This window comes from Scleropages formosus, chromosome 1 (assembly GCF_900964775.1).
Source record: "Scleropages formosus chromosome 1, fSclFor1.1, whole genome shotgun sequence".
Taxonomy (NCBI): domain Eukaryota; kingdom Metazoa; phylum Chordata; class Actinopteri; order Osteoglossiformes; family Osteoglossidae; genus Scleropages; species Scleropages formosus.
In genome coordinates, this window is record NC_041806.1 from 15479650 (window position 1) to 15504218 (window position 24569).

The following is a 24569-nucleotide window of genomic DNA, read 5'->3' on the forward strand; positions in this document are numbered from 1 at the left end:
CTCATGTGTGCCCAAGGGTACATAGGGGGTTGCCATGGCTAACTCTGCATTGGCAGAGATTTCCCACAGTGGGCATACAGCTGTTGAACATCCTAATACCATTCATACCTCAAAATTCTGCTCTATTTTAACAGGACTCCCATTTTTTAAGGGGTACAAAGGGTTTTTTCATACTCTGTGTACTTCTATATACTTACATATACCATGCCGTGAAAAGGTATTTGCCCCCTCCCTGATTTTTTATTTTTTTGCATATTTGTCACAGTTAAATGATTGAGATCATCAAACAAATTTTAATATTACACAAAGATAACCTGAGTAAATACAAAATGCAGTTTTTAAATGATGATTTCACTCATTAAGGGAAAAAAGCTGTCCAAACCTACCTGGCCCTATGTGAAAAAGTGATTGCGCCCTAAACCTAATAACTGGTTGTGCTACCCTTGGCGGCAACAACTGCAATCAAGCATTTGTGATACTGCCAATGAGTCTTTCACATCACTGTGGAGGAATTTTGGCCCACTCTTCTTTGCAGAATTGTTTTAATTCAGCCACATTGGAGGGTTTTCGAGCATGAACGGCCTGTTTAAGGTCATGCCACAGCATCTCAGTCGGATTTAAGTCCGGACTTTGACTAGGCCACTCCAAAACCTTAATTTTGTTTTTTTGAGTCATTCAGAGGTGGACTTGCTGGTATGTTTCGGATCATTGTCCTGCTGCATAACCCAAGTGCGCTTGAGCTTGAGGTCACGAATTGATGGCCGGACATACTCCTTCAGGATTTTCTGGTACAGCGCAGAATTCATGGTTCCATCAATTATGGCAAATCGTCCAGGTCCTGAAGCTGCACACTACCACCACCATGTTTGACTGTTGGTATAATGTTCTTTTTATGAAATGCTGTGTTAGTTTTACGCCAGATGTGACAGGACGCACACCTTCCAAAAAGTTCAACTTTTGTCTCATCAGTCCACAGAATATTTGCCCAAAAGTCTTAGGGGTAATCAAGATGTTTTCTGGCAAATATGAGACGAGCCTTTGTGTTCTTTTTGGTCAGCAGTGGCTTTCACCTTGGAACTCTCCCATGGATGCCATTTTTGCCCAGTCTCTTTCTTATTGTTGAATCTCGAACACTGACCTTAACTGAGGCGAGTGAGGCCTGCAGTTCTTTAGATGTTGTTCTGGGTTCTTTTATGAGCTCCTGGATGAGTCGTCGTTGCGGTCTTGGAGTAATTTTGGTAGGCCGGCCACTCCTGGGACGGTTCACCACTGTTCCAAGTTTTCTCCATTTGGGGATAATGGCTCTCACCGTGGTTCGCTGGAGTCCCAAAGCCTTAGAAATGGCTTTGTAACCCTTTCCAGACTGATACATGTCAATTACTTTCTTTCTCATCTGTTCTTGAATTTCTTTAGATCGCGGCATGACGTGTTGCTTTTTGAGATCTTTTAGACAGGTTCTGTTTAAGTAATCAGGCCTGGGTGTGGCAAGTGAAATTTAACTGGGGGAGGGGGCAATTACTTTTTCACAGAGGGCCAGGTAGGTTTGGACAGATTTTTTCCCTTAATAAATGAAATCATCATTTAAAAACTGCATTTTGTATTTACTCGGGTTATTTTTGTGTAATATTAAAATTTGTTTGATGATCTCAGTCATTTAACTGTGACAAATATGCAAAAAAATAAAAAATCAGGGAGAGGGCAAATACTTTTTCACAGCACTGTATATGTATCCATATACATATATAGTATTGAAACATTTTTATATATAGTATATTTTTCATATATATACATACAGTATAAGGGCAGCAGGTGGTGTAGTGGTTAGAAACAGCCTTTTGGAATGAGGTGCAAATCTGACCTTCTGCTGCTTTACCTTTGATCAAGGTGCTTCCTCTGCATTGATACAGTAAAAATTACCCTGCTGTATAAACGAGTAAATCATTGCAAGTAGCTTAGCATTGTAAGCCACTTTCGAGAAAAGCACCATCTGAAAAAATCCTTGTACATACATCTGCGACAGTTCTTCACTAGAATCACTCTGGTGTCGTTGTCCATATGAGAGGTATATATTTCTTATATAATATACTTACATAATTACTGTCAGTTTACAACAAATACATGAAGTGCAGTGGGAACAGCAACGGCAAAACGAATTGCTTACAAAAATAATCATAATCACTGCATCTCTTTCATTTTGCAGCCCAAAATTGTGCCTTTGAAAGGAGAGATGATTAATGATAAATTATTTTTTGGTTATGATGGCTGTCTTGACTTTTAAAAACAAACACAAGAGACACTTTGAGTCGTGTTTAGAGCCGTGCCGCTGCGGGCTGCCGCTATCACTCACAGCATGTACGTTATGACTCCCACGCTCCACATGTCCGTGGGAAAGGACACAAAGTCGTAATTGACCACTTCGGGGGCCAGGAACTCGGGCGTGCCAAAGTTCACCTTCAGCTTCTCCCGCGGCCTGTACCTGAAACACAGGGGAGACACCAAACATCGACAGCAAGGTCACATGATGGAGAAGGTGGAACCGCAGAAGTGTTTGCTCATTCATCTTGGGGAGACGCTGACATCAGCGATCTGGGATGTGGATACGTCTAAGTGTGGCTGTAAGAAAATACAGGACCACACTTCTGTCTTTAGCTAAACGTTAATTATTAATAAATTGTTAGAACACAATGCTAAGCCACTCACCCATTTAAATACACAGCACTGTAATTTTCACTGCGCCAATGTAGCGCAAGTACCTTGATCAAGGGTGCTCCACCATCAGATGGGATTTGAACCCAGGACCTTCTAACACCTTACCCCTCTGCTGACAGTTGTTTTGACACACTCTCTCTCCCCTGTCACAATGCACATATAAGAAACTCTTAGAAAGTGCACTGGAGAAATGACTACATGGAAATTGGGGGAAAAAAAACCCGCTAGACTTGAAACCCCATTACAGGGCATTCTGGTACAGCTGTAAAGGTCAGAACAAAGTAGCAATGCACTCACTCTGATATCTGTATCTGATGCAGCTGCATCTATACATAGAAAAAAAACATTTCATAAAGAGGCAACTCAGCAGTCAGCAGCCTCGGCGTTGCTTTGTGTCGCCTAAAATGCCACAGTTATTACATCAGTGTTAAGAGTTACATAAAAAGGCATATAAGTGGGTCATTGCATAATATAAAATTACAGAAATTATACATGTATGTGATTTTCCATTAGAAGTCATACGTCTATAATATAAGTTCATGATATTGTACAAAAGGTGAGGTTTATTACAAAACTTTCTAATGATTTCTGGTTCCCGTTAAAAATCCTGTTTGTGTCTCTTCACAAACGCAAGTAACACATTTTCTATTTTTTCCAGGTTGTTTTGTTGCTCACTGACCAGTCTGATGAACCTTTAGGGCAGTAGGTGACAAAGTGATTACAACTGTCTTTGTACTCTGAGGTCGCAGGTTTGAATCCCACCTCCTGGTACGGTACACTTAGTGAAGGTACTTACCCTGAACTAACGCAGTAAAAATTACCCTGCTGTAGAAATGGGTGAATCAGTGTCAGTAGCTTAACGCTGTAAGTTGCTTTGGTGACGAGTATCAGAGAAATGAATAAATGTAATTCTATGGGGATGGGTGATCAATACAGCTAGGCTGAGGGCTAGAGGGTATTAGAGTCACTGTTTAAGGGAGTTAGCCCTCTGTCCCTGCCCTTTAACCTTCACACAAGCGGACTTACTTTCTGGCCAGTCCAAAATCAATGATCTTGATCTGATTTCCTGTGGTGCTCACGCACAAGATGTTCTCTGGCTGGGGGAATAAAAAAATAACCAAAATCCGTGTTAGGAATTGCTAGAAAAGCCCAGAGAGAAACAGAGGCAGTGGTATGTGGGAAGGAGACTCCCTGTACCTTGAGATCCAGGTGAAGGATGTACTGCTGGTGCAGGTACTGCACTCCCTCGCAGATCTGCCGCGTGAACACAATGGCATCCAGCTCCGTCAGCTGGTAGTTCTCATCCACGATGCGGTCGAAGAGCTCACCACCCTCCACGCTGCGGAAAACACAACCCCGCAACAGACACGGGACTGTCACAGAGTGGAACCATTTCATTAAACCGCTGCACCATTCACGAACAAGCACGGTCGATCCTTTTGTACCTCCCAGCGCAAGGTGGCGCTGCAGCCACTTTTTGGACAGCGATAAAAGGCGTGAAAATCTGCTACGAGGTTTGAAATCCGACCAAAGTACCGTTTCAACACTCGAGTGTTTTACCCCAGTAAGATCTGCTATGGAGCCTGATTCCAGAGAACGGCTGCTCCTCAGCTCCTTAACCACCACGCCACCTGCTCCCAGGAGGTGACTAAGAGATACAGTTGCAACATCCTGTGGTAAATTGTCCTGCACCCAGCGGAAGCAGCGAGGCCAGTTACAAGTGTGGCTCGAGTGGCACTTTTGCGAAGAGGCGTTCTTTTGTGTGTCCGTCGGGGCGGTAATTGCTGTGCCTCGGCGCACTGCTTAATTGCTTCCCACGTGTTTCGCTTTTAGCATGACAAAGGAGGGCGCCATCGCTTATGAAAGCGCGGCTAAAAGCGCAGCTGGCGAACGCGGGCTGCCGCGTTTGTATGTCGAGTGTGCTGTAGCGGGGGGGCGTGGGCAGGCCTTGTCCAATGAGGATGCAGGACAATATGCTACACATTTCGCAAGTAGATGAATATTCTCATGAGACGATCATTCATAAGGAATGCGGACGGGGAATTAAAAGAACAATGAAAAATTATGATTTGATGTTCCACACATACAGTGTTCTGCTGATGATTCATTCCGGAAATTTCAGCAGATGTACCAACCATCGCACCCCCAAGCAGGATGAGATGCCTTAGCATACCAATGGGGTTTGGCAAGCGGAACCCCGTGTCCTGCTGGCCAAGAAGTGCAACAGGAACCTGCATCCAAAGGTAGGAAGCCACCTGACAGTTAATCAGCAAACCGTACCTCCTATCCAGTGCTGACAGTTCACCAATTCATCACGTAAACATGTGCAACGGTCCTCGTTTTAACAACGGTAATGATGACGTCACCTCGACTGGTGATGAAACGTTTGCATTCCATTTGCCATGCTCGGCGAACACCTGAACATCTGAAAGTTCCTCGTCTTATTTTGGATCAGCAACATACAGTACAGGAACACCAGATACAACCGGTAAACACTGTGCAAGTGAGTTTAATCAAAGCGGTTCCACTCCCACGGTCTCATTTTGTTTGGGTGCTCTTTTCTACCGTCGGATCAATGGGTAAACACCGAAAAGCCACGGGCAGAGACGTTAGAAAATAGATAAGTGAACATTATGTGATTGAAAATAATTCTATAAATATCAAGAGTAAAACAACATTGTCAGTTACAAAAAAATGGCAGGCAAAAATTTTTCTCAGGGCACACACTTTGACTCCAGATGCAGGAAGCACTCACTACTCCATGATGAGGGTCAGGTTGGTTCGGGTCTCAAAGGCGTCATACAACTGGATCAGGTTGACATGGTTCAGCTGGTTCATCACGCCGATCTCATTCTTCACTTCGTCCTGTGTCTCAGCACGGAACCACCAGTGGGATTTCAAAACAGGTCACAGATCAAAATCATTATCGACGCTATTTAACTGCTAGAAACTGTTGTTCTGTCATGGCAATTTATTACCCTTTAGAAAACATTAAAATAAACACCATGTAATTAAAGTAAGAAACCTTTTTTGACATTTCGCACTGAGGCTATTTACATAAACCCGACAGGCAACATACATGAGGCTTGAATAAGCATGACGTTGCAGGCCTCTTAGCACATTGACAGCATCGTGTGGTTAACGCACCACAAAAAACTCCACCAATAGATGATGAAAAAGGCTTTTTCGCAGATGTTGGAATCTATTGACACAAAAGACAATGGGAACCATTTCCATGTTTGCATCTATTGTGGAGACATTGTTCTGGGCCCCAATTAGCATGAAAGTCAGTGTTTTTATTGCCTCCGAGGCTTATCTACGCTTTCAGTCTTCTGGAACAAAGACATAATACTGCGGGACATGCATGACATGCTCATTATCTTTCTGACTTAAATGGCACGTGCCCTACAATGGACTGCCTTTCCTTCGACGGTGTACCTTGCCTTACGCCCTATGCTTCTGACCACAGCGACCCTGCTTTAGGATAAGTGGTGAGTAAGGTGCTGCTAAACAAAGTCTTCCCTGTATGTGCATATCATAATATGGGTTACAGTCATAAAGTTATAAGACTGGCTGTCATGTTGTGCTGCTGTGTGCTGTTTCCATTGGCTTGCAATCAGTCTTGAAACTTCTTGAGTGTACCATGTCAATATTTATATCAATAGGACGGAAAGATTTATGGTAAGCAGTACTTGAAAGTTTGAAGCTATAATGCATTGGGGGAAACTTGCTTGGTATGTGCATAATATGAGCTGGAATGGGGTGGGGCTGAACTTGATGGATAGCTTCCCAGCACCATCCAAAGCCAGTTCAACCTACGGAAGACCAGCTGCTGAGTGTTAAAGGGAGGATCAAGGCGAGAGATGAAAGGCAGCTGGTTCAAAGGTAAGATGGGCAGAGCCTTTGGGAAAAATGACATCGTTACCGTGTGGCTGCAGTTATGGAACGTTTATGCTTGTTTTACTTTCAGGGCTCACCATGGCCATTCTGGGGCCCAATCTGCACCATTTTGGTGGAGCCTCCTGAACTAGAAATTTTTTGAAATTGGGTATTAGGAATATTTGAAATGATACTGTACTAAAAATATGTATATTTATGATCTTATGTTGATGTAAAATGTATTAAGGCAAAACTGCACTTATAAAGAAATCCTTCTTGCTCTCTCTTCTGCAAACTATTTCAAAATAGTGAGTTTTTTTTCTTCATCTCATTCTTTGGACAATTTTTTAGGGCATAGAGTAAAAAAAAAAAAAAGTTAGATTTAGATTTAATCCAGATTCCAGTAGGATCCCTAACCTTAACCCTCTCTTCTAAAGCAAGAATTGCAGGATTTCAGAGGATCTACAAAGTGTGAAGAAGGTAGAATTGGCTTCAGCAATTCCACTTCCTGGACCCCCACTGTGGGGGTCAAATAGGTTCAGCTGGTCCAAGGTCAGCCCTGCTCTTGGGAAGATTGGTTTTTGCGTAGGAGATCCAGAGTGTTCGGAGTGACTGTCCTGCTTCCACACCCATGTCACTGGGATGAGCCCTTGACACGAGGAAGGATGTTTTACTTCCACGGTCACGAAGTGCTACAGGTTGCCCTCCAATGAGATGTGTCACATCGGAAGTAGGCAACCCCATCCATCAGCTCCTGGAATGTCTAAGTGTTGGGAGGGGGAGGTTGTAAATTAGCGCACAGAGATGAGGAGCATGGCACGGACTCCCACTCACCCTGTCCTTCATGCCCTTCACTTTTATTATCTTGGCGGCTAGAGTCAGTCCCGATGAGAGCTCGGTGCACCTGTGGACCTGACCGAAGCGGCCCCTAAGGACGCAGAGAGAGAGAGAGACAGATAGAGCAGAAAGACCAAAAGTCAACACACACACACCCAGATATGCACACAGACACACATACACAATGTACACTGTTTCAGACTGGTGGACACTGTTCTACACCTTTATACCTATAGGGTCTGATCACTCTCTACAGCCCAGCAAGAGCACTGAGCTCCTTCACGTTCGGTCACCTGGTGGTTTCATTCACAGGGGTCCAAAATCAAAAGTCTGTACGTTCTCAGTTTTAGCCTCAATGTGAGGGAATGCATTCCCTGTGTCCCTCAGAGCTGCTGAATCTCTCTCCCATTGAAGAAGGGGCTCAAACCCATTTCTTTGAGAGCCACTACTCTCCTGATCTCCTAACAGCTCTATAAATGAGTCCCCAGTATGCTGCTGGTGCTAGTTTTTCATCTCCTATCTGCTATGATTGTCTATGCATTTGTAATTTGAATGTCACTTCTATAGGAGCTACTGGAGGGATGTGGACCTGCAACATAGTGGTGTCATGGGCAACATGGTGGCACAGGAAGTAGCACTGCTGTCTCACAGCACCTGGGTGGTGCAAGAGGACATGGGCTTGATTCCCCGCTCAGTTTGTGTGGAGCTTGCATGTTCTCCTCGTGTCTGCGTGGGTTTCCTTTGGGTGCTCTGGTTTCTTCCCACAGTCCAAAGACATGCTGCCCTGGTTCCCCCATAGTGTGTGAGTGACAGATAGAGTGTGTTCCACTGATATATGGACGAGTGACCTGTTATAAAGTATTGTATCTAGCAGTGTAAGTCACCTTGGTGAATAAGGTGTGGGCTGATAACACTACAGCGTGTTTGCTGGAAGTCGCTTTGGAGGAAAGCATCTCCTAAATAAATAACTGTAAATATCAGCCACAATCCTGCGTCTAGAGCACTGGTTTAGTTTAGTACTTTTTTACTCTGAGTTGTATGTCACTTTGGAGAGAAGTGTCTGATAAATGAATACATGTGACTGTAAATATCGGATACCTGGCTGCTCCACCACCCTCCACCCCATCACCGTCCGGCTTCAACCACATTCAGCAGTCACTCAGTAAAGTTTCCCAAGGACCCACTGAGTGTGTCCTCGTCGAAGCTGCCGCAGGTCGTCAAAAACAGACCCACGAGTGAACAAGAGGCCGGATTAGTGCCCGGTAAAAATAACCATGGCCCCCGGCAGAGCAGAGGGGGCTCAGTGATCGAGGATTAGCTCTGTATCTTTCCGGAGCAGTTTTACTCAGGGTCCCTGGTGAGATGCGGCCCTCAAATACAGAGTGCGGTCAGAGGGCGCAGAGCACAGGATCGTCCCTGCTTACTCTCCGGTATCCTCCCACTGGAGTGCCGTTTCAATCTGCAGACGGCATGGTGCAGATAGCTAAGGGGCGACTGATGGCCACCTGCTAAAAATACGAGGGGTCCCTTATCGGAACAGCAGGGCAGGGGCCCCCTCCTCCTTTCTGCTTTTAGCCATTAAACTACTCTTAAGAGCTAGTGAGAGCAGCCCAGAGCCATGAGCAGAAACCCCCTCTCTCTGTGTGTACCCATAGTGTAAAACAAGAGCACACCATAAGAGTGTGTAAACCTTCCACAGCGCATATGTTTTCGTGTCTAATTTACCCCAGCAAGGAATAAATATAATTTTCGCTGGAGTGCAATGCACAACACTGACAAAAAGTGTAAACTGCAGTTGTGTTATTCATCTGGCAGGTAGTTACAATATATACAGCGTACACACATATATTTCAGCATCCTGCCAGATAAATACACACACATTTTCTGAACTGCTTGTCCCATACGGGGTCGCGGGGAGCCGGAGCCTACCCGGCAACACAGGGCGTAAGGCTGGAGGGGGAGGGGACACACCCAGGACGGGACGCCAGTCCGTCGCAAGGCACCCCAAGCGGGACTCGAACCCCAGACCCACCGGAGAGCAGGACCCGGTCCAACCCACTGCGCCACCACGCCCCCGCCGGATAAATATATTGCAAATATTAATTATAACTTATACACACAGATCACCTGAACCACTTGTCCCAAGGGGGGGGGGGGGGGTCGCAGTGAGCCAGAGCCTAACCCGGCAACACAGGGCAGAAGGCTGGAGGGTGAGGGGACACACCCCGGACGAGACGCCAGTCCATCACAAAGCACCCCAAGCGGGACCTGAAGCCCAGACCCACCGGAGAGCAGGACCCGGTTCAACCCACTGCGCCACCGCACCCCCCCAATTATAACTTATAGCAAACATTTATTATATATACTCATAGTGAAGCTGCAGCAAATATTTACAGTACATATTTATGTATGTGTGTATATACCCTATGCGCATGTACATTTATTCATTGAGGTGACACTTACAGTGTTAAGCTATCTACACTGAATTGCCCATTGATACATAAGGGTAATTTTTATTATATCAATTCAGGGTAAGTAATTTGATCAAGGGTACTGCAGCAGGAGGTGGGATTCGACTTGCAGTCTCTAAGGTCAAAGGTAGTAACCCAACAATACCTGCTGCCCTATACACAGTATATATTGTATACACACCATTTGCAGTAGAACTTAGTGGGTATGGACAGTTTTCACCTCCCTTACCGCTGCCACCGCTGAGTTACAGTAAATAGTTACATATTTTAACTGGATTTTTTTTTTGGTAAAAAAAGCAAAAATACTCAAGATGTGAGGGATTATTTACTTTTATAATAGTAAATAAAAAATCTAATAAAAAAAATAAACTGAATCTGAAAAACCCAGCGGGAGCTACTCTTGAATGGCTTAGAAATACGAAGGTGACACTCCCTCAGTGGCTTCAGGTAGTTGCATAAAGGTTAAGATGTACATCACTGCAGTATTGAATTGAATTGAACTGATTTGATTTGATTTGATTTGATTTGAATGGAATTGAATTGAATTGAATTGAATTGAATTGAATTGAATTGAATTGAATTGAGAGGGGGGGTGTGGTGGCGCAGTGGGTTGGAGCACAGTCCTGCTCTCCAGTGGGTCTGGGGTTCGAATCCTGCTTGGGGTGCCTTGCGGCGGACTGGCGTCCCGTCCTGGGTGTGTCCCCTTCCCCCTCCGGCCTTACGCCCTGTGTTGCTGGGTAGGCTCCGGTTCCCTGTGACCCCGTATGGGACAAGCAGTTCTGAAAATGTGTGTGTGAGAGAGTGTGTGTGTGTGTGTGTGTGAACTTAATTGAATTGAATTGAATTGAAGACTTTATTGTCATTGTACTGCTGTGCAATACAACAAAATTATAGTGGTACTCCCTGAGTTCTTTACATCATCACTTCCTAAGACCTGCGGCAACTGGAGCAATTTTGCAAGGAAAAGGAGGAAAATATTTAACCTGCAAAATACGAAAAACACACAGCACACATAACATGAGGCTGTATTGGCTGACAACGAGTATTCAAAAGAGTTCAACTTTGTTCAGCTGTGCATTCTTTCTTTACTTTTCGTACTGTACTATTACTACTACTACTCAAAATATTAAGTGTGTTTTGTTAAGCACAATAAAAAAACCACATTTCTGGTTAAAGCAGTCTGGGGGGGGTGTGAATACATTGTTCACCCACTGTACATACAAACATCATGAACACTACCCTGTTCCTGTGAGAAATTCACAACAAATTCCCCATCCTGCCCGATCTTGTTGCACATGGTGCGAACTCCCAGCTGAAGACGGTGGGAAACCGGGCAGCTGGATTGGCCTTATTAGAAGGATGCTGCTGTATTGAAATTCCTGTGTGAATATTCATTCAGGTTCATAACTTTCACTGAATGGGGAGCTTACAATATTTCTCTCAGCACTGTGCCAAAGCAGCTGCCCAGTGTGGCGTGGCATCATCGTCTCACCTATGCACTCTCTCATGCATGCTGTTGCCCAGTTTACTACTCCTGAGTGTTAACGTGCAATCTGCATTTCACGTTCTGCCCCAGAGACGCCCCCTGTTGGTGCGGTTTTGGCCCACAGCGCACTCACCCTCCCAGCACTTCGTTCGTCCTGACAATGTAATAGGAGCCTATGAGAACTTGCTTGGCGCTGACGATGCGATGATCGAAGGGGGCAGGCTTAGGGGGGCAGTCATCTGGAGGGAGAAGATGACAGCTTGGACCCGTTGCTATGGAAACAAGCTTTGAGCTACACAGGCATGTTTCACAAAATTAAAGGAAAGAGTAAAGACAGGGAGCGGAGCTCACCGATGACCAGCAGCTCTGGGGGTGTTTCAATGGGCTCTGATGCCAGGCTTTGCTGGCTGAAGACAGGGGCTCTGCCTCTGAGTGCCTCGGGCTTCTCCTCTGGAGCATCTGTTTTGGCTGGCCCTGCAACAGTGGGCCCCAGCAGACCCAGCTCAGCTCCAGCTGAACTTTGGATGGGCTCAACCTTCTGGTTCGGCTCAAGCCTGCCGGAAGCTCTGGCACCGTCCCCACTGGGTGGAGGTGTTACCACGGTAAAGGACTCTTTCGAGTTCAAGGTGGCCCCTGTGTCTGGGTGTGTAGAACAGGGAACTACAGTTTGCCAGGCTTCGTGTTGCTCCTGCCTGGGGCCCAAGGGTGGACTCTGAGAGTCAGAGATCAACGGCAACCCTGGAGGTCTCGAACCGTGACCTGTCAGCTCCTGAACCTGCTCACCACAATTGCTGGAAACTCACACAGACATGCACATATACACACACATACACATATACACACAAACACACACACACACACACACACAGATATTAGGGAGGCAAAATGAAAAATGATTTCAATTTAAGATGTGGATTGTGAGTCTTACTAAATTTGATTTAGATTTGTTTGGCCAAGGTGTGACTGCACACTGTTTGCACTATTTATACAAACATGGTTACTAAATGCTTCAGTGGTGTCAGCACACATTCACACTTAAGTGACACTTTTTAAAGCCTTTTCAATATTTGTCTCAAGTGAGACTCAGCTCATGCATTCACTGAAAGGCTTCCTTTATTAAACTTTTTAACTCTATTATTTTTTTTTTTCCATGTGTATAGCTTTAATGTGCTTTTGATGTGTTTTTCCTCCAGTGTAATGTGTACGTGTCCCATATACGGACATTTAAAAAAATATAAGGACAAAAGTCTAACTATATATTCAATCTTAGCAGCTCCACCCCACTGAAATTATTTGTTTATTTAATAATTTTGCAAATACCTTTGTCTAGGGCATTTTAAGAGGGATAACAATTACAATCTGTCTGGCATAGAAGTAAACATTTAAATCATTTATCGATCACAGCTATCCTTTAACATTTAACAGAGTGGCATGGTAAAATTTGCACAAAAAACTGGTGGCAACTGCTAATGAGTTACACTGAGCTTTGCAAACCAGCGAGTGAGAAAAGGAGCAAAAAAGGCCATATCTTATTATCTCAACCATTAATAGAGCTTGGAATTTATCCGTTTTAGATGTATTTATTTAGCCGAAACGTTTCTCTGAAGCAGCTCATAATGTTATGGTATTTACATTTATATTTATACAGCTGAGTAATTTTTACTATGTGTCACGCCCACGACCTCGCTCCAAACGCCCACACCTGCCCAAAATCAGAGCAGCAGGGTATAAAGAAGCCGATCCTGCACCCCTTGTTGAGGAATCTCTCTTGGGAAACCTGCATCTCCTGCGCTCTGAGAGGACCATCGCCTACCTACCCGTCCTTCCCAGACCCTCATACTCCTCCGTCCCTCATTCCCTGTTCACGACATCCACAGCTCCCAACTCGGGCATCGCTTCCTCGACCTCGACTCCAGATTCGCCCTGAGATCAATGTTTGCTATCAACCCACCCACACCTGTCTCTGACCACGACTCTTGTCTGCTCCCTTGTGTGTCAACACTAAAGATTGGGTCCACACACACTCCTCAGTCTCCTGCCATCTTCATTGACACTATGACAATTCAGCGTGAATTCCTTGATCGAGGGTAGTAGAGCGGGAGGTGGGATTGAAACTCTGCCCTTGCAAGTGTAAAGCAGCAGCTCTAACAAGTAGACTACTCAGCACCTTATGTAAACTGAAAATCCAGAACTTTTTTGTCCAGTTCCGGAACCACTACATTGCCTGTCGCCCTGTGAGGAGTGTTTTGTTCACACTGAGGTGTAGGGGCTGGTTTAAAGTAGACAGGAAGACATCTATTCAAAGGTGCTGTCTCGGGCTGTGATTTTATTGAATCTGGCTTGTGTGTAGCAAGGGAGACGATAAAAAGAGTGATGCAGCCAAATGAAAAAATTCAATCCAGCACAATCTCAGAGCCTGGGGACGAACCCACAGCCCTGGCATCCCCTACACCTTCCATTTAGCTACCATGAATTCCCGACAAGTTTCATTTAGTACATGAAAAGCCAGGTACTCCATTTAGACAGCCTGTCTGCCCTCCAAGAGCGATATGGCCTCTGGGCCCATGTTATCACCCACTCACATATGCCGGTCTCATGTACTGGTCACAATCAGTCGAAGCAGCAAGCAACCAGGACACTCCATCCTACTGGCCAGCACGGACAATAACCACCGAGTAACAATGGGGCATCTGAAACTGCAGGCTTCCTCCATGCATGAAGTGTGTAGGTGGAGGAGTGGGAATGCCAGGTGGAGGCATACCATACACTTGGAGACACCTCCTTTGGCTTGGCCTCCTCCTCCAACCCCTGGCCCTTGTCCCCTCCATCCTGGCTGCCCTTGGCAAAGGTCTGTTTTCGCGTGGGTTCTCTGCTCTTAAGGGTCACCCCCTTGGGCCTACGTGGAGCCCTGGCCCATGCATCACCACCCTGCTGGCCAGGTATAGTGGGACGGGAGGCCTGGATCTCTGGGAGTGTGTGTTTTTCAGGAGCGGGGGGATCTGGTGGGCAAACTTTGCCCCTCGCTGCTGGTCTGGGGGCTGATGCCTGAGAGATACCTGGAGGAATACAGCAGAGTTATGCTTTAGTCAAAGATTTTGCAAAAATCACATCTATCTATCTATCTATCTATCTATCTATCAAGTATTCTGAAAGTGTGTAAACTTATGGTGATTTGTAGGTGTTGTTTAAGTAAAAATTTATTTTATGTGAAGGTTCCTTTGGTCTACTTTCTTGTAATTATATGTTGTTATTAGCTGGTTTTGGATCAATAAAGGTCATTTAAAAAAAAAAACAAAATATCTATCTATCGATGACACCCTAAACAATGTAAAATGAGATTCTCCTGCTGACATGTTTCTCACATCCGCTGCCCATGGACCAGTGTTGCCCCCAGGTGTCTTCTGGATGTTTCGTTGCAGACTCACCCGCAGAAGCTCTGCCATCATCGGCGTCTACCTGGGTCTCCTGATCTTGGAAGGCCACTCTTGGTTTCACCGGCTTGTCATCAGATTTGTCCTTTTTCTGCTGGGAAAAGAGACTTGTGCTCTGTGCTTATCAAATAAGAAAGAATGGCAACACATTTTCCAGTTAGAGAATGGCATGACTTCCACAGTCAAAGCCTTTTTCTGTAAGAAAGCTAGCATGGCACGAAGCAGAGATTACTGCGTTGCAGAGATTATCACCATATGACTCACATGAGCCATGCTGTCTTCACGACATGTAACACAAATCATGGAATAGTATGGAATAGACAAGCAACGCTGTAAGCAGCAGGTGGTGCATTAATTGGCAAACTGCACTGGAAACCACAAGGTTGCGGATGATGATAATGATGATGATTATTATTACTAATATTATTTTCTTCATCGCTCAGCTGCAGGTTACCAGTCCTTAAAACACGATTTCCTTGAAAACAGGATATCTGTGCTGTTGTCAGCTTGAAAGAGGTACTATTTCTACTCTGCTTCAGTCAAAATAAATGAGAGATTTCTCCTTCCGGTTGAAGGACCGGAGTTCAAATCCTACTTCTGGCTGCAGTAACTTTGATCAAGGTACTTACCCTAAACTGGTATAGTAAAAATTGCAGTACTGCATATATAAAATAAATAGCTTAGTGTTGTGTTCTAATAGTTGGTTCATTATTAATAATTCATTTTTAGCTGAAGTGATGTAGTAAAAATTGCCCAAGCTATATAAATAGGTAAATAACAATACATAAAGCTCAGTGTACATGTTGATGTTGCCTTGAACAAATTTGTCAGATAAATAAATAATAAATCAAACACCCCCCCAAAGTATTCCTCTGTGTGCCACCATCCAGTCATTCTTCATGCATGTCTCAAGTGACATTTAATTTAGTTGTTTATATTATGCATTGACTTGATGAGGGCTTTCTGACACATCCTAGCACGTTTTATCACCTCCCAGTGGCATATCCTATCAGTCAGAGGGATGGAGCCCCATGGTGAGTTGTCACTAGCTTGCTGTTACCAGCTTTAACCTGACATCACCCCTTTGGTTTCCAGATGTATATACAGTTAATGACTCTGGTGACCACAATGACCAATGACTTAATGATGAGGTGGCCCCAGTCACCAGTCCCCACATAACCTGAGCATCATGTGCTGACCACCAAAACAGCTTTCAGTCAACATTTCATTATTGCCTTGTGATGAGTTGGCCTATGTATCTGTAGAAATTATGAGAACTGAATAATACATCTTTTTCTGTCAAAATTCTGACATCTGTAAGTAACACTAAAAGTATTAAATATTATCTGTTGTACATTAATGGGGGGTGCAGGGGGTTTGGCCGGGTTCTGCTCTCTGGTGGGTCTGGGGTTCGAGTCCTGCTTGGGGTGCTCTACGACAGACTGGCGTCCTGTCCAGGATATGTCCCCTCCCCCTTTGGCCTTGCACCCTGTGTTCCCGGGTAGGCTCTGGCTCGCTGTGACCCTGCTCAGGACAACCAATTGTTGACAATGGATGGATGGAGTCCAATATTCATTATGCAGTATACCAAACAACCAACCAACCAAGTTCTACAACATTTGTCCCTTGTTTCTGCTGCAAGGCACCCCAAGCAGTGCTCAAACCCCAGATTCGCCACACAGCGGGCACTGGCCAAACCCACTGCCCCACCATGCACCCTGTTTATACAGTATAAATAATATATCAAAATGTTATTCAGAATATGAAGTATGATGAAAAATATTCACTCATCCTTGAGTTTCTGTGATAAAGATCACTTCCTTCAGATTTAAATGGTTCTTGGTTCTGTTCATGGTAGGCAGCTGTATTGAAAGAATAAATCAAAAGTGGTACTGAAAAGGGAAAACTCCTGTGGATGGACCTTTAAATGCACAGGAACCCATTAATATACAATAATGATAAATTGAGCTTAGCAATACTGCCTTTGGATCGAAAGGTCACAAGTTTGATCCTCACCTCCAGCTGTAGTACCCTTGAGCAGGGTACTTACCCAACATTGCTCCAGTAACATTATCCAGCTGTATAAGTGGGTAAATAATTGTAAGCTTGTGATAACTGTAACATTAATATTGTAAGTTACTTCGGAGAAAAGCATCGGCTAAATGAATAAATGTAAACGTAATATACATGGTATGATGCATTATTATTACTACTGTACCATTTATCTGATGCTTTTCTTCAAAAGTGATTAACAAAGTAAGGTGACTTACAGTGTTTCACCCATTTACACAACTAAGTCATTTTTACCATGTCTGTTCAGGGTAAGTACCTTATTTACTTTTACTGCAGCATGAGTATAGACTTGAACCCAAGTCCCTGAACTGTAAGACAACCACACTAATCATTACACTCCCTGATATCACATTGAGTTTAAAATTTGTATAAACATACATTTCATGGTGTGTGCTAAACATGCAGGAAATACACTAAATCATACAAGACAGATGTCATGACAGGACATTTCAGTGAGGAGGTCATCATATTACAATGCACAGCTGATGTTAGCTGATAATAGTCTTCTCTGTGACCACATGCTCAGCTACCTCACAATTCCGTTTCTTTTCAGAAAGCTGCAAGCAACCAGCCATTAAAGACCTCTACCACGGTGGTGGTGGCTGCCGTCCCTGAAAGCTGTCATTAGTTTTGTGTAGTTTTTGGCCCTTTCATTTGTCTCATATGCACAGATCATCAGTAATTACACTAAAGAACATTTCAGTAAACTTAAATGAAAGAAAGTAGAGGCTGGAAGAGTTTTGTTTGGCCCTCTTCCATCTCACCTAAAGGCTTGTTTTCATTCAGCTTTAATAATAAGCTGCAAGTGCTTTAGAAAGACTTCAGACTAACTATAATCTCCCTAAAAAATGGCCGGGAGAAAAACAAGTTGAATCACATCAGATCCGATGAAATGACATTAGCACCTCGCTAACAGCCCACGGTCTCTAACCCACACCATCCAGTAATTGTTCACACACTTTGTCAAGTCAACATGTAACCAAACCGGAACACTCCGGTGACTCATTAGGAGCAAAACCCAGCACAACCTGCGCACTTGTTGGGCGTATAACAGAAAAAGTGGGGATTAGCATGCCGCTTCAGCCAAACCATAGCTAATTGAACGGAAGGCAGAAGCTGTACAGCTGCAAGCTTCTCATCACAGACCTACATGTTCCCACTTTGGTGTTTATAATCCCACTGCCAAGGCCTACTGACCTTGTCCTTGTTGGGCAGCAGGCTGCCCCCTGACCCAGGATCGGAGCTCTGCAGGGTGAACTCTGCGATCCGTGAGCTCCGAAAGATGTCAACTACAAACATCAGTGCCTTGTCAACAGCCTCCATCTTCTCCCGATGCCAGCGGTCTTCCTGCTGGAGGTGCTGGAGCAGAGCCACCATGTCCACACATAGGGTTCTGACTTCTTCCAGCATCTCCATCTCACCCCCTACTGGGGCATCTGTCCCTTGTCCCAGTCGGGCCATGTGACGTTCCAGGTATGCCACACTCCTGCACACTGAGTCCAGCCTCGAAATCACCTTTGCCTGGCCCCCTGCAATCTGCTCCACCCTGGTCTCCAGGGCACTCAGCTTGACTTCTACACCATTCAGAGTGCTGAGCAAGCTTCCAGCTGGCTTCTTGACCACAGGGCTTGGTGCCATAGTTCCACTGTTGTCCACTCGCCCCACCTCATACATTTTAGCAATGCAAGAGGCCAGAGTGGCCGGTTTGTTCATCGTTCCAGGATAATGGCACGGCTGGTGAAAGGCGAAACAAGAAACACACTGGGTCCTAGGGGGGTAGCGCAGGAGGGGAAGGGGGTGAGATTGAAGCTAATCTCATCTCGCTTCATCCCGCGCCGCCAATCGCTTTCTATTTTAGCTGCAGGTCCCCGTTCCGTTTTTCTCACGCACAGCATTTGCAAAACGGTTGCCGTGTCCCGCTGTCTGTGGTTGCCAGAGGCATGACACCACTTAAATAAACACCTCTCCCGGGACATGTTATCAAGCCCACTTGTTGCTTCTTGCCTCCAGCACCCTTCCCCCACATGCACCACACCAGCCAAGTTCCAGTGCTTCATTGACGTCACCAGCAGGTTTCAGTTCTGTTCAGAGGATGCTGTTGATAGGCCGGAATGTCAAGAATGTTCTTTTGGAAATGTACTGCCATCTGTCCGTGCAGAGAAAGATGTTCAGGAGACTAGAAAGGTTATTGTTTTCCTTATTCACCCATATGAATAATACTTCCTGGTTCCTGAAGACAGGGGGTACTTTGATGGTGGGTGGGCTGGAAACCAAAATGATGTGGGTGGATGATACGTTTCAATCAGTCCACCCTCCACCCCCAGTGGCCTCCCACACATTCACAGGGATGCTTGAGTGGTCGGTACCTTGTGTCATCCTCAGGGAGCTGCTGACAAATTAGGCTTTCTGATGGGATGAAATTTTTGGTTTGCACTTCAATTTTTTGAACATGACCATGTGACCAGGAGGAGAGTTTGAAGAAGTGTGCCCAGCCGTCGTTCTCAACCTACAGGTTTGTCATGTGTTCTGTAGCGATCAGGCTTTCTTGGCCCACCCACCTAAACCCTGAGCAAAGGACAAGTACTACCGCAGAACATAACATAGTAGTTGCACCTTCGATATAAAGAGCCCCACTTGGAATGCTGGCCCCCTTCCCCAGAACCTGAGCTGGGACAGCTGGTTGGACCACAAGCCCCCAACACACACAGTGAACGTTTGCATTGTGCAAAACAATGGCATTTACAAGAAACCTGTGATGGCTGCTCAATGTACTATGTGTTTGCCCTGCGCATAGCTGTCCTCACGGTGCTTAAATCGAACCAAGGGGCTGTTATAAAATCAGTTGGGTGAATGATGAGATGGAGCTCCCCAAAGTGCCGCTGCAGTGACACCCTCTTTACGCTGCACGAGGGGACATGGTGGAGGGCTGGCCCACCGCTATTCACTGTGCCCCTTTGTTCACCATTCCCTCCCACACAACAGCACCACAGCGAGGGGTTAATTACACCCGGGACAATGTCACCCTGCAAAAGCACTAACGGAAATGCAATTATTTCAGCGAGGAATGGATGCTTCACAATGCCACTTTACTTTTTAAATTAATCACTGTGGAAAAAAAAAACAGATTGAAATGTTTGCTGTTCACTGGAAATGTTGAAATATGTAGCTATGTTTATATTTAAATCCAGAATGAAATTAAGATTGGTTTTGATGTTAAAGATAGAATGGAGCTACAGTAGAGATTACTGCAACTACAGGTCTTTCCATACTCCTGCCTCAGTTAGTCATTTTTCAAACGGTTCTCTTGACTGGTTCTTTCAAGACAGATGCCTGGAGTCATTCTTTTATACTGTTCCTTCAACTGGTTACATCCAAACTGTTCTTTCAACTGGTTCTTTCCAAAATCCTGCTTCAACTGGTTCTTTCCAAAGAGATGTCTGGAGTCATTCTTTTGTACTTCTGCCTCAACTGGTTGCATCCGAACTGTTCCCTCAACTGGTTCTTTCCAAACTCCTGCCTCAACTGGTTCTTTCCAAAGAGATGTCTGGAGTCATTCTTTTGTACTGCTGCCTCAACTGGTTCTTTCAAAACAGATGCCTGGGGACATTCTCTGCTCCTTCAACTGGTTACATCCAAACTGTTCTCTCAACTGGTTCTTTCCAAACTCTTGCCTCAACTGGTTCTTTCAAAACAGATGCCTGGAGTCATTCTTTTGTACTTCTGCCTCAACATATTGCATCCAAACTCTTCCCTCAACTGTTTATTTCCAAACAGATGCCTGGAGACATTCTTCTGTACTGCTGCCTCAACTGGTTACATCCAAGTTGCTCCCTCAATTGGTTCTTTCCCAACTGCGGCTCAGACTTATTTTTTTCCATTGAGTTTCAGTTTGTTCTTTCCCTACAGCTAACAGCATCCCTGGCATGCTCCACCACTGCCCCCCTACTCCCCTCTCCCCCTGTACTCACTGAGGGTATGGCCATGTGAGCATCTGAGAAGACAGAGGTAGGAAGAGAACCCATCTATCATTACCTAACCAAGCAATATTGTCAAACTCTTCTTGCTTTCAAAAATTGGAACTTTTTTCATGTGAAAGACAGGTAGTAGTTACATAAAGCATTATTAAGGACAAAAAACATTGAAGACATTCAGAGCACTTTAGAAAGCTGTTATTGCATAATAGGACCAGTAGGTTTCATGGTTTGTACAATATGTTCTCTTATATGATCATGACCTCTTTTCATCCTCAGGAAACACACACTCAGAGGACAGGAAAGCATGTGGCTCTTAAAGATATTTCTATTACTGGTCATTATTTGTTCATTCATTTATTTATTTGTTTGTTTGTTTACCAATTCACTGACACAGAAGGCAGTTTCACTCAAACCCACTTACAAGTGCACACATTTTTAGGCACTTAAACAGTGGAGAGCACTTTGAATCAAGTATCGGACAGTACTGGTTTAAGCACCACAGCTGAACTTGTGGAATGTGAACCCAGAAGCAGCTCTTCAGTGTCCTTGTTAATGTGCACCAGTGACTGGTGCATTACCTGTTCTGTCATTTATTGGCATCAAAGCACATTGCTAAAGCAAAGGATCTCTGAGAAGGACATCATGAAGACCAAGAGTGGAAACTCCTTCTGGTGGAACTAGGAGACCATGCTCAGAAATGAAGACCAAGCAGAGGGTCAGCCTGCGTTTTGAAGAACACCAGACATTCATGAGGGACGTCATTAACGCACCTGGATTGGATGTGCTGCTTCTCTAGATCTACATGTATTCATCTACCTGACTCGTTTCTTCAAAAGCAGCTTCTGATCTTGGGCCACTTACACTGATTTACCCTTTTATACAGCAGGGTAATTTTCACTGGAGTATTTTTAGAGTAAGTACCTTGCCCAGGGCTACTAGAGGCAGTGGAGGGATTTTGAACCGGCAACCTTGGGATCTAAAGGCAGCAGCTCTAACCACTACGTTCAACAATTGTGCCACAATTCTCTAGATCATGCCGAGCATGAAAGGCTAATATATTCATAGCAGGTTCTTTGTAGAATAATAAATGCTACAGGCAAATGCCCAAATGCTGACTTTTGAAAAACATTACTTTTGCAAACGGGCAGCAAGCGCTCAAGTCATCAGCACCCACCCTGCTCAAAGAGACTGTTTACGTTTGATCCCCTCGGAGCACGTCCTGATTTTGGAAAGTACAGATGTGCCGAAGCTAATGACTGCTTTGTGGGCTGGAGGACTCACTACTTTTATGGCAACTTCACGTTCTCATTGTAATGCATAAATCATTTGTTTGTGCTCCAACGAAACGCTCGCTGGCGACAGAATTTTTTGACGAAAATGTATGCACTCACACATACATGGTTACACAAACATACACACAGCAGCTAATGCCATTTCACTAACGCCCATCTAGGATCAGACCTCCAGCTGCCTTCCAGGAGATGATGTTCTCTTTCCCAGCCCCTGTGCTGCTCTCAAGTCAGAATCTATTCCTGTCTGTCTACACTCATAGCTTGTTCTCGCTCCCTCGCAGAGCTGATTTCTCTAAAAGAATGACTGCAGGTAGAGCAAATTTAATAATCTCCCCTGGGAGGCAAGCAGAGCACACCAGTGCGTCCCGATAGTTTAACTGCTGCGCCTCCATAGCGATTTTAGGAAATTTCTTCTGGCATCCACCACTGGAGTCACCGTGGCCTGCTTATTATTGTGCGAATAATTAGGAAGTCTGGCCTCTGAACAAACCACATTTGCTGTTTCGCTGGATGAGTCCTGGATATAGAAGACAGGATAAGCTAGTGTATCCGATATGTTCTGGGCATAATCAATAAATAAATTAATAAATAAATAACCACTTTATGGAGTGTCTTCAATACAGGTGGAACGGCAAAGTAGTCTGTTCAGCTCATGAATTAACTCTAGCCCTAATTGAAATGTGTATTTAGTCTTTCCACAGATGGGTCTCATGTTGGAAGTGTTAAAAGCAATTTGAAAACCAACAAAGATGCCTAAGACGACCCTTGGCGTCCCTCCCAGGTGCACCTTGTTAAACGCTACCGACGCAACAGGGATAGAAATAAGAGTTGCGTATGGGAGCTAGGAAAGTGCAAAAACCAGCCATCAGATTTACTGAGTGAGCCACAGCACGTCGCCTTAGTGACACCTGGACTTGCAAAGGAATAAAACGTTTGCCCAACACATGTAGCGCAGGCTACAACATAACAGCAGCAGCAGCAAAACCCCACAGCCAAAACAACAAGAGGTGCAGCGACCGGGATGTCAACCACCACCGCATCTGGAACATGTGGCCCAAAGCAAAGCCAGTGAAGGTGTGTCGTCAGAACCCAGAGCGGCCCAAGAGAAGCCTGGTTTGGCAAGGTTCGGATTAGTTTGGTCCGGTTCGGTTCCTTACCGTGAACTTGCGAATGTAGTCCGACACGCTGAACCCTCCAGTGCTGAGCAGGAGGGAACGGTACACCGAGGTCCCCATCACTGGCCAGCCCATGTCACGCTCTCACATCTGCCATTCCCGAGAAAGGAGGTGGGTCCTCCAAGGGGCAGGGCCACGGGGCGTGGCAAGACATTCCGGAAAAGACTAGAACAATCAGTGTTGAGGGCCCAGGCTATCTAATCTGCCTTTCTGCTTAGTATTTTGTGCCATCCTGCTGTGATAGCGCCCCCCCCCCCCCAGACCCCCTACCCCAGGCTACTTCCTGTGGGAAGATAACAGCTGTTCCAGATTAGACCAAGTATTCAGGAAATATGAGTGGCATGTATTAATAGCGATGGGATGTGACATTGTTTTGGTGCACTCCTGTGACGTGGGGGCTGTGCATCTTCATCATGAAAACACACACAAACACACCATGTCTTCCGACAGACTCCAGGGAGATGGCACCGCAGCCCCCGAAGCCATGGCCCCAAGCCACCTGACATTAGGCTCCTTTTCAGCCAGGGTCAGGCTGGAAGAGGTTCGAGGGCTCGTTTTGGGCCAACGCCCCCAGCCCTCCCTGTCGGCACAGCAAGGGCTCATGGAGCTCAGGCCAAGTGCCATTCATGAGATTCCGTGGGCTTTTTTCGGGGGAAAGAGCCAGCTGGGGGGGGCAGCAGTTCTCATCCAGCTTGGAGGAAAGAGCTTGATGGCCCAAGGTGCTGGCCAGCATCCCAGAGCTGTTCTCCCTGTCAGGACCCCTCGCTAAGCAGAGTGGGTATTCCTGGCCCGTCGGCAATGAACCCTTGAGTTCGGAAGGAATGTGTCTGCACAACTACACACAAGATCACGTGGTTCTTCATCTGGCCAACGTGGTCTGCAGGCAGCTGCCTGCTGGCTGACCGTGATGGTTCTGATGATGATTATGATGATGATTATGACAGGAACGGAGCATCTCCTATGATAAGTATTTTTAACATGATGGGATGATGGACTTTTCTGCTACTGCTTGAGGAACAGAACCCCTGGTCCACCCCAGCTGAGCAACCATCCTACACAGAGGCTGGTGCTCTCATCCACGACCGCGAAACCCGAGTCTCAAGGGTGTTGCTACACTGGAACCTGAATGGGAGCTAGAGGGGCAGGGCCCACAGGGAGGCTTTTGCCCTCTCTAAAGGGGCAGCAGGCAAAATAGTGGTTCTTGCTGCTGCCTTTGGACCAAAGATTACCAGTTCAAATCCC

At 45.4% G+C, this 24569-nt stretch overlaps 1 protein-coding gene across 3 annotated transcripts in view; it reads right to left on the minus strand.

Moving 5' to 3' along the window:
- Nucleotides 1-23387, minus strand: part of mylk3 (myosin light chain kinase 3) — a 28608-nt gene extending 5221 nt beyond the window's left edge. The window contains exons 1-10 of one of the 3 annotated variants that reach the window (XM_018757989.1): nucleotides 23310-23387; nucleotides 14808-14904; nucleotides 14144-14438; nucleotides 11734-12173; nucleotides 11516-11621; nucleotides 7423-7516; nucleotides 5465-5574; nucleotides 3907-4048; nucleotides 3736-3806; nucleotides 2348-2476 (exon numbers count right to left, since the gene is read on the minus strand). In XM_018757989.1, the coding sequence (XP_018613505.1) occupies nucleotides 2348-2476; nucleotides 3736-3806; nucleotides 3907-4048; nucleotides 5465-5574; nucleotides 7423-7516; nucleotides 11516-11621; nucleotides 11734-12173; nucleotides 14144-14438; nucleotides 14808-14904; nucleotides 23310-23387 (1562 nt within the window). Of the gene's footprint in view, nucleotides 1-2347; nucleotides 2477-3735; nucleotides 3807-3906; nucleotides 4049-5464; nucleotides 5575-7422; nucleotides 7517-11515; nucleotides 11622-11733; nucleotides 12174-14143; nucleotides 14439-14807; nucleotides 14908-18083; nucleotides 18821-23309 lie in introns of those variants that run through there. The other 2 variants (XM_018757988.2, XM_018757987.2) reach the window with 2 other exon arrangements.
- Between the last annotated feature and the right edge of the window lie 1182 nt (nucleotides 23388-24569).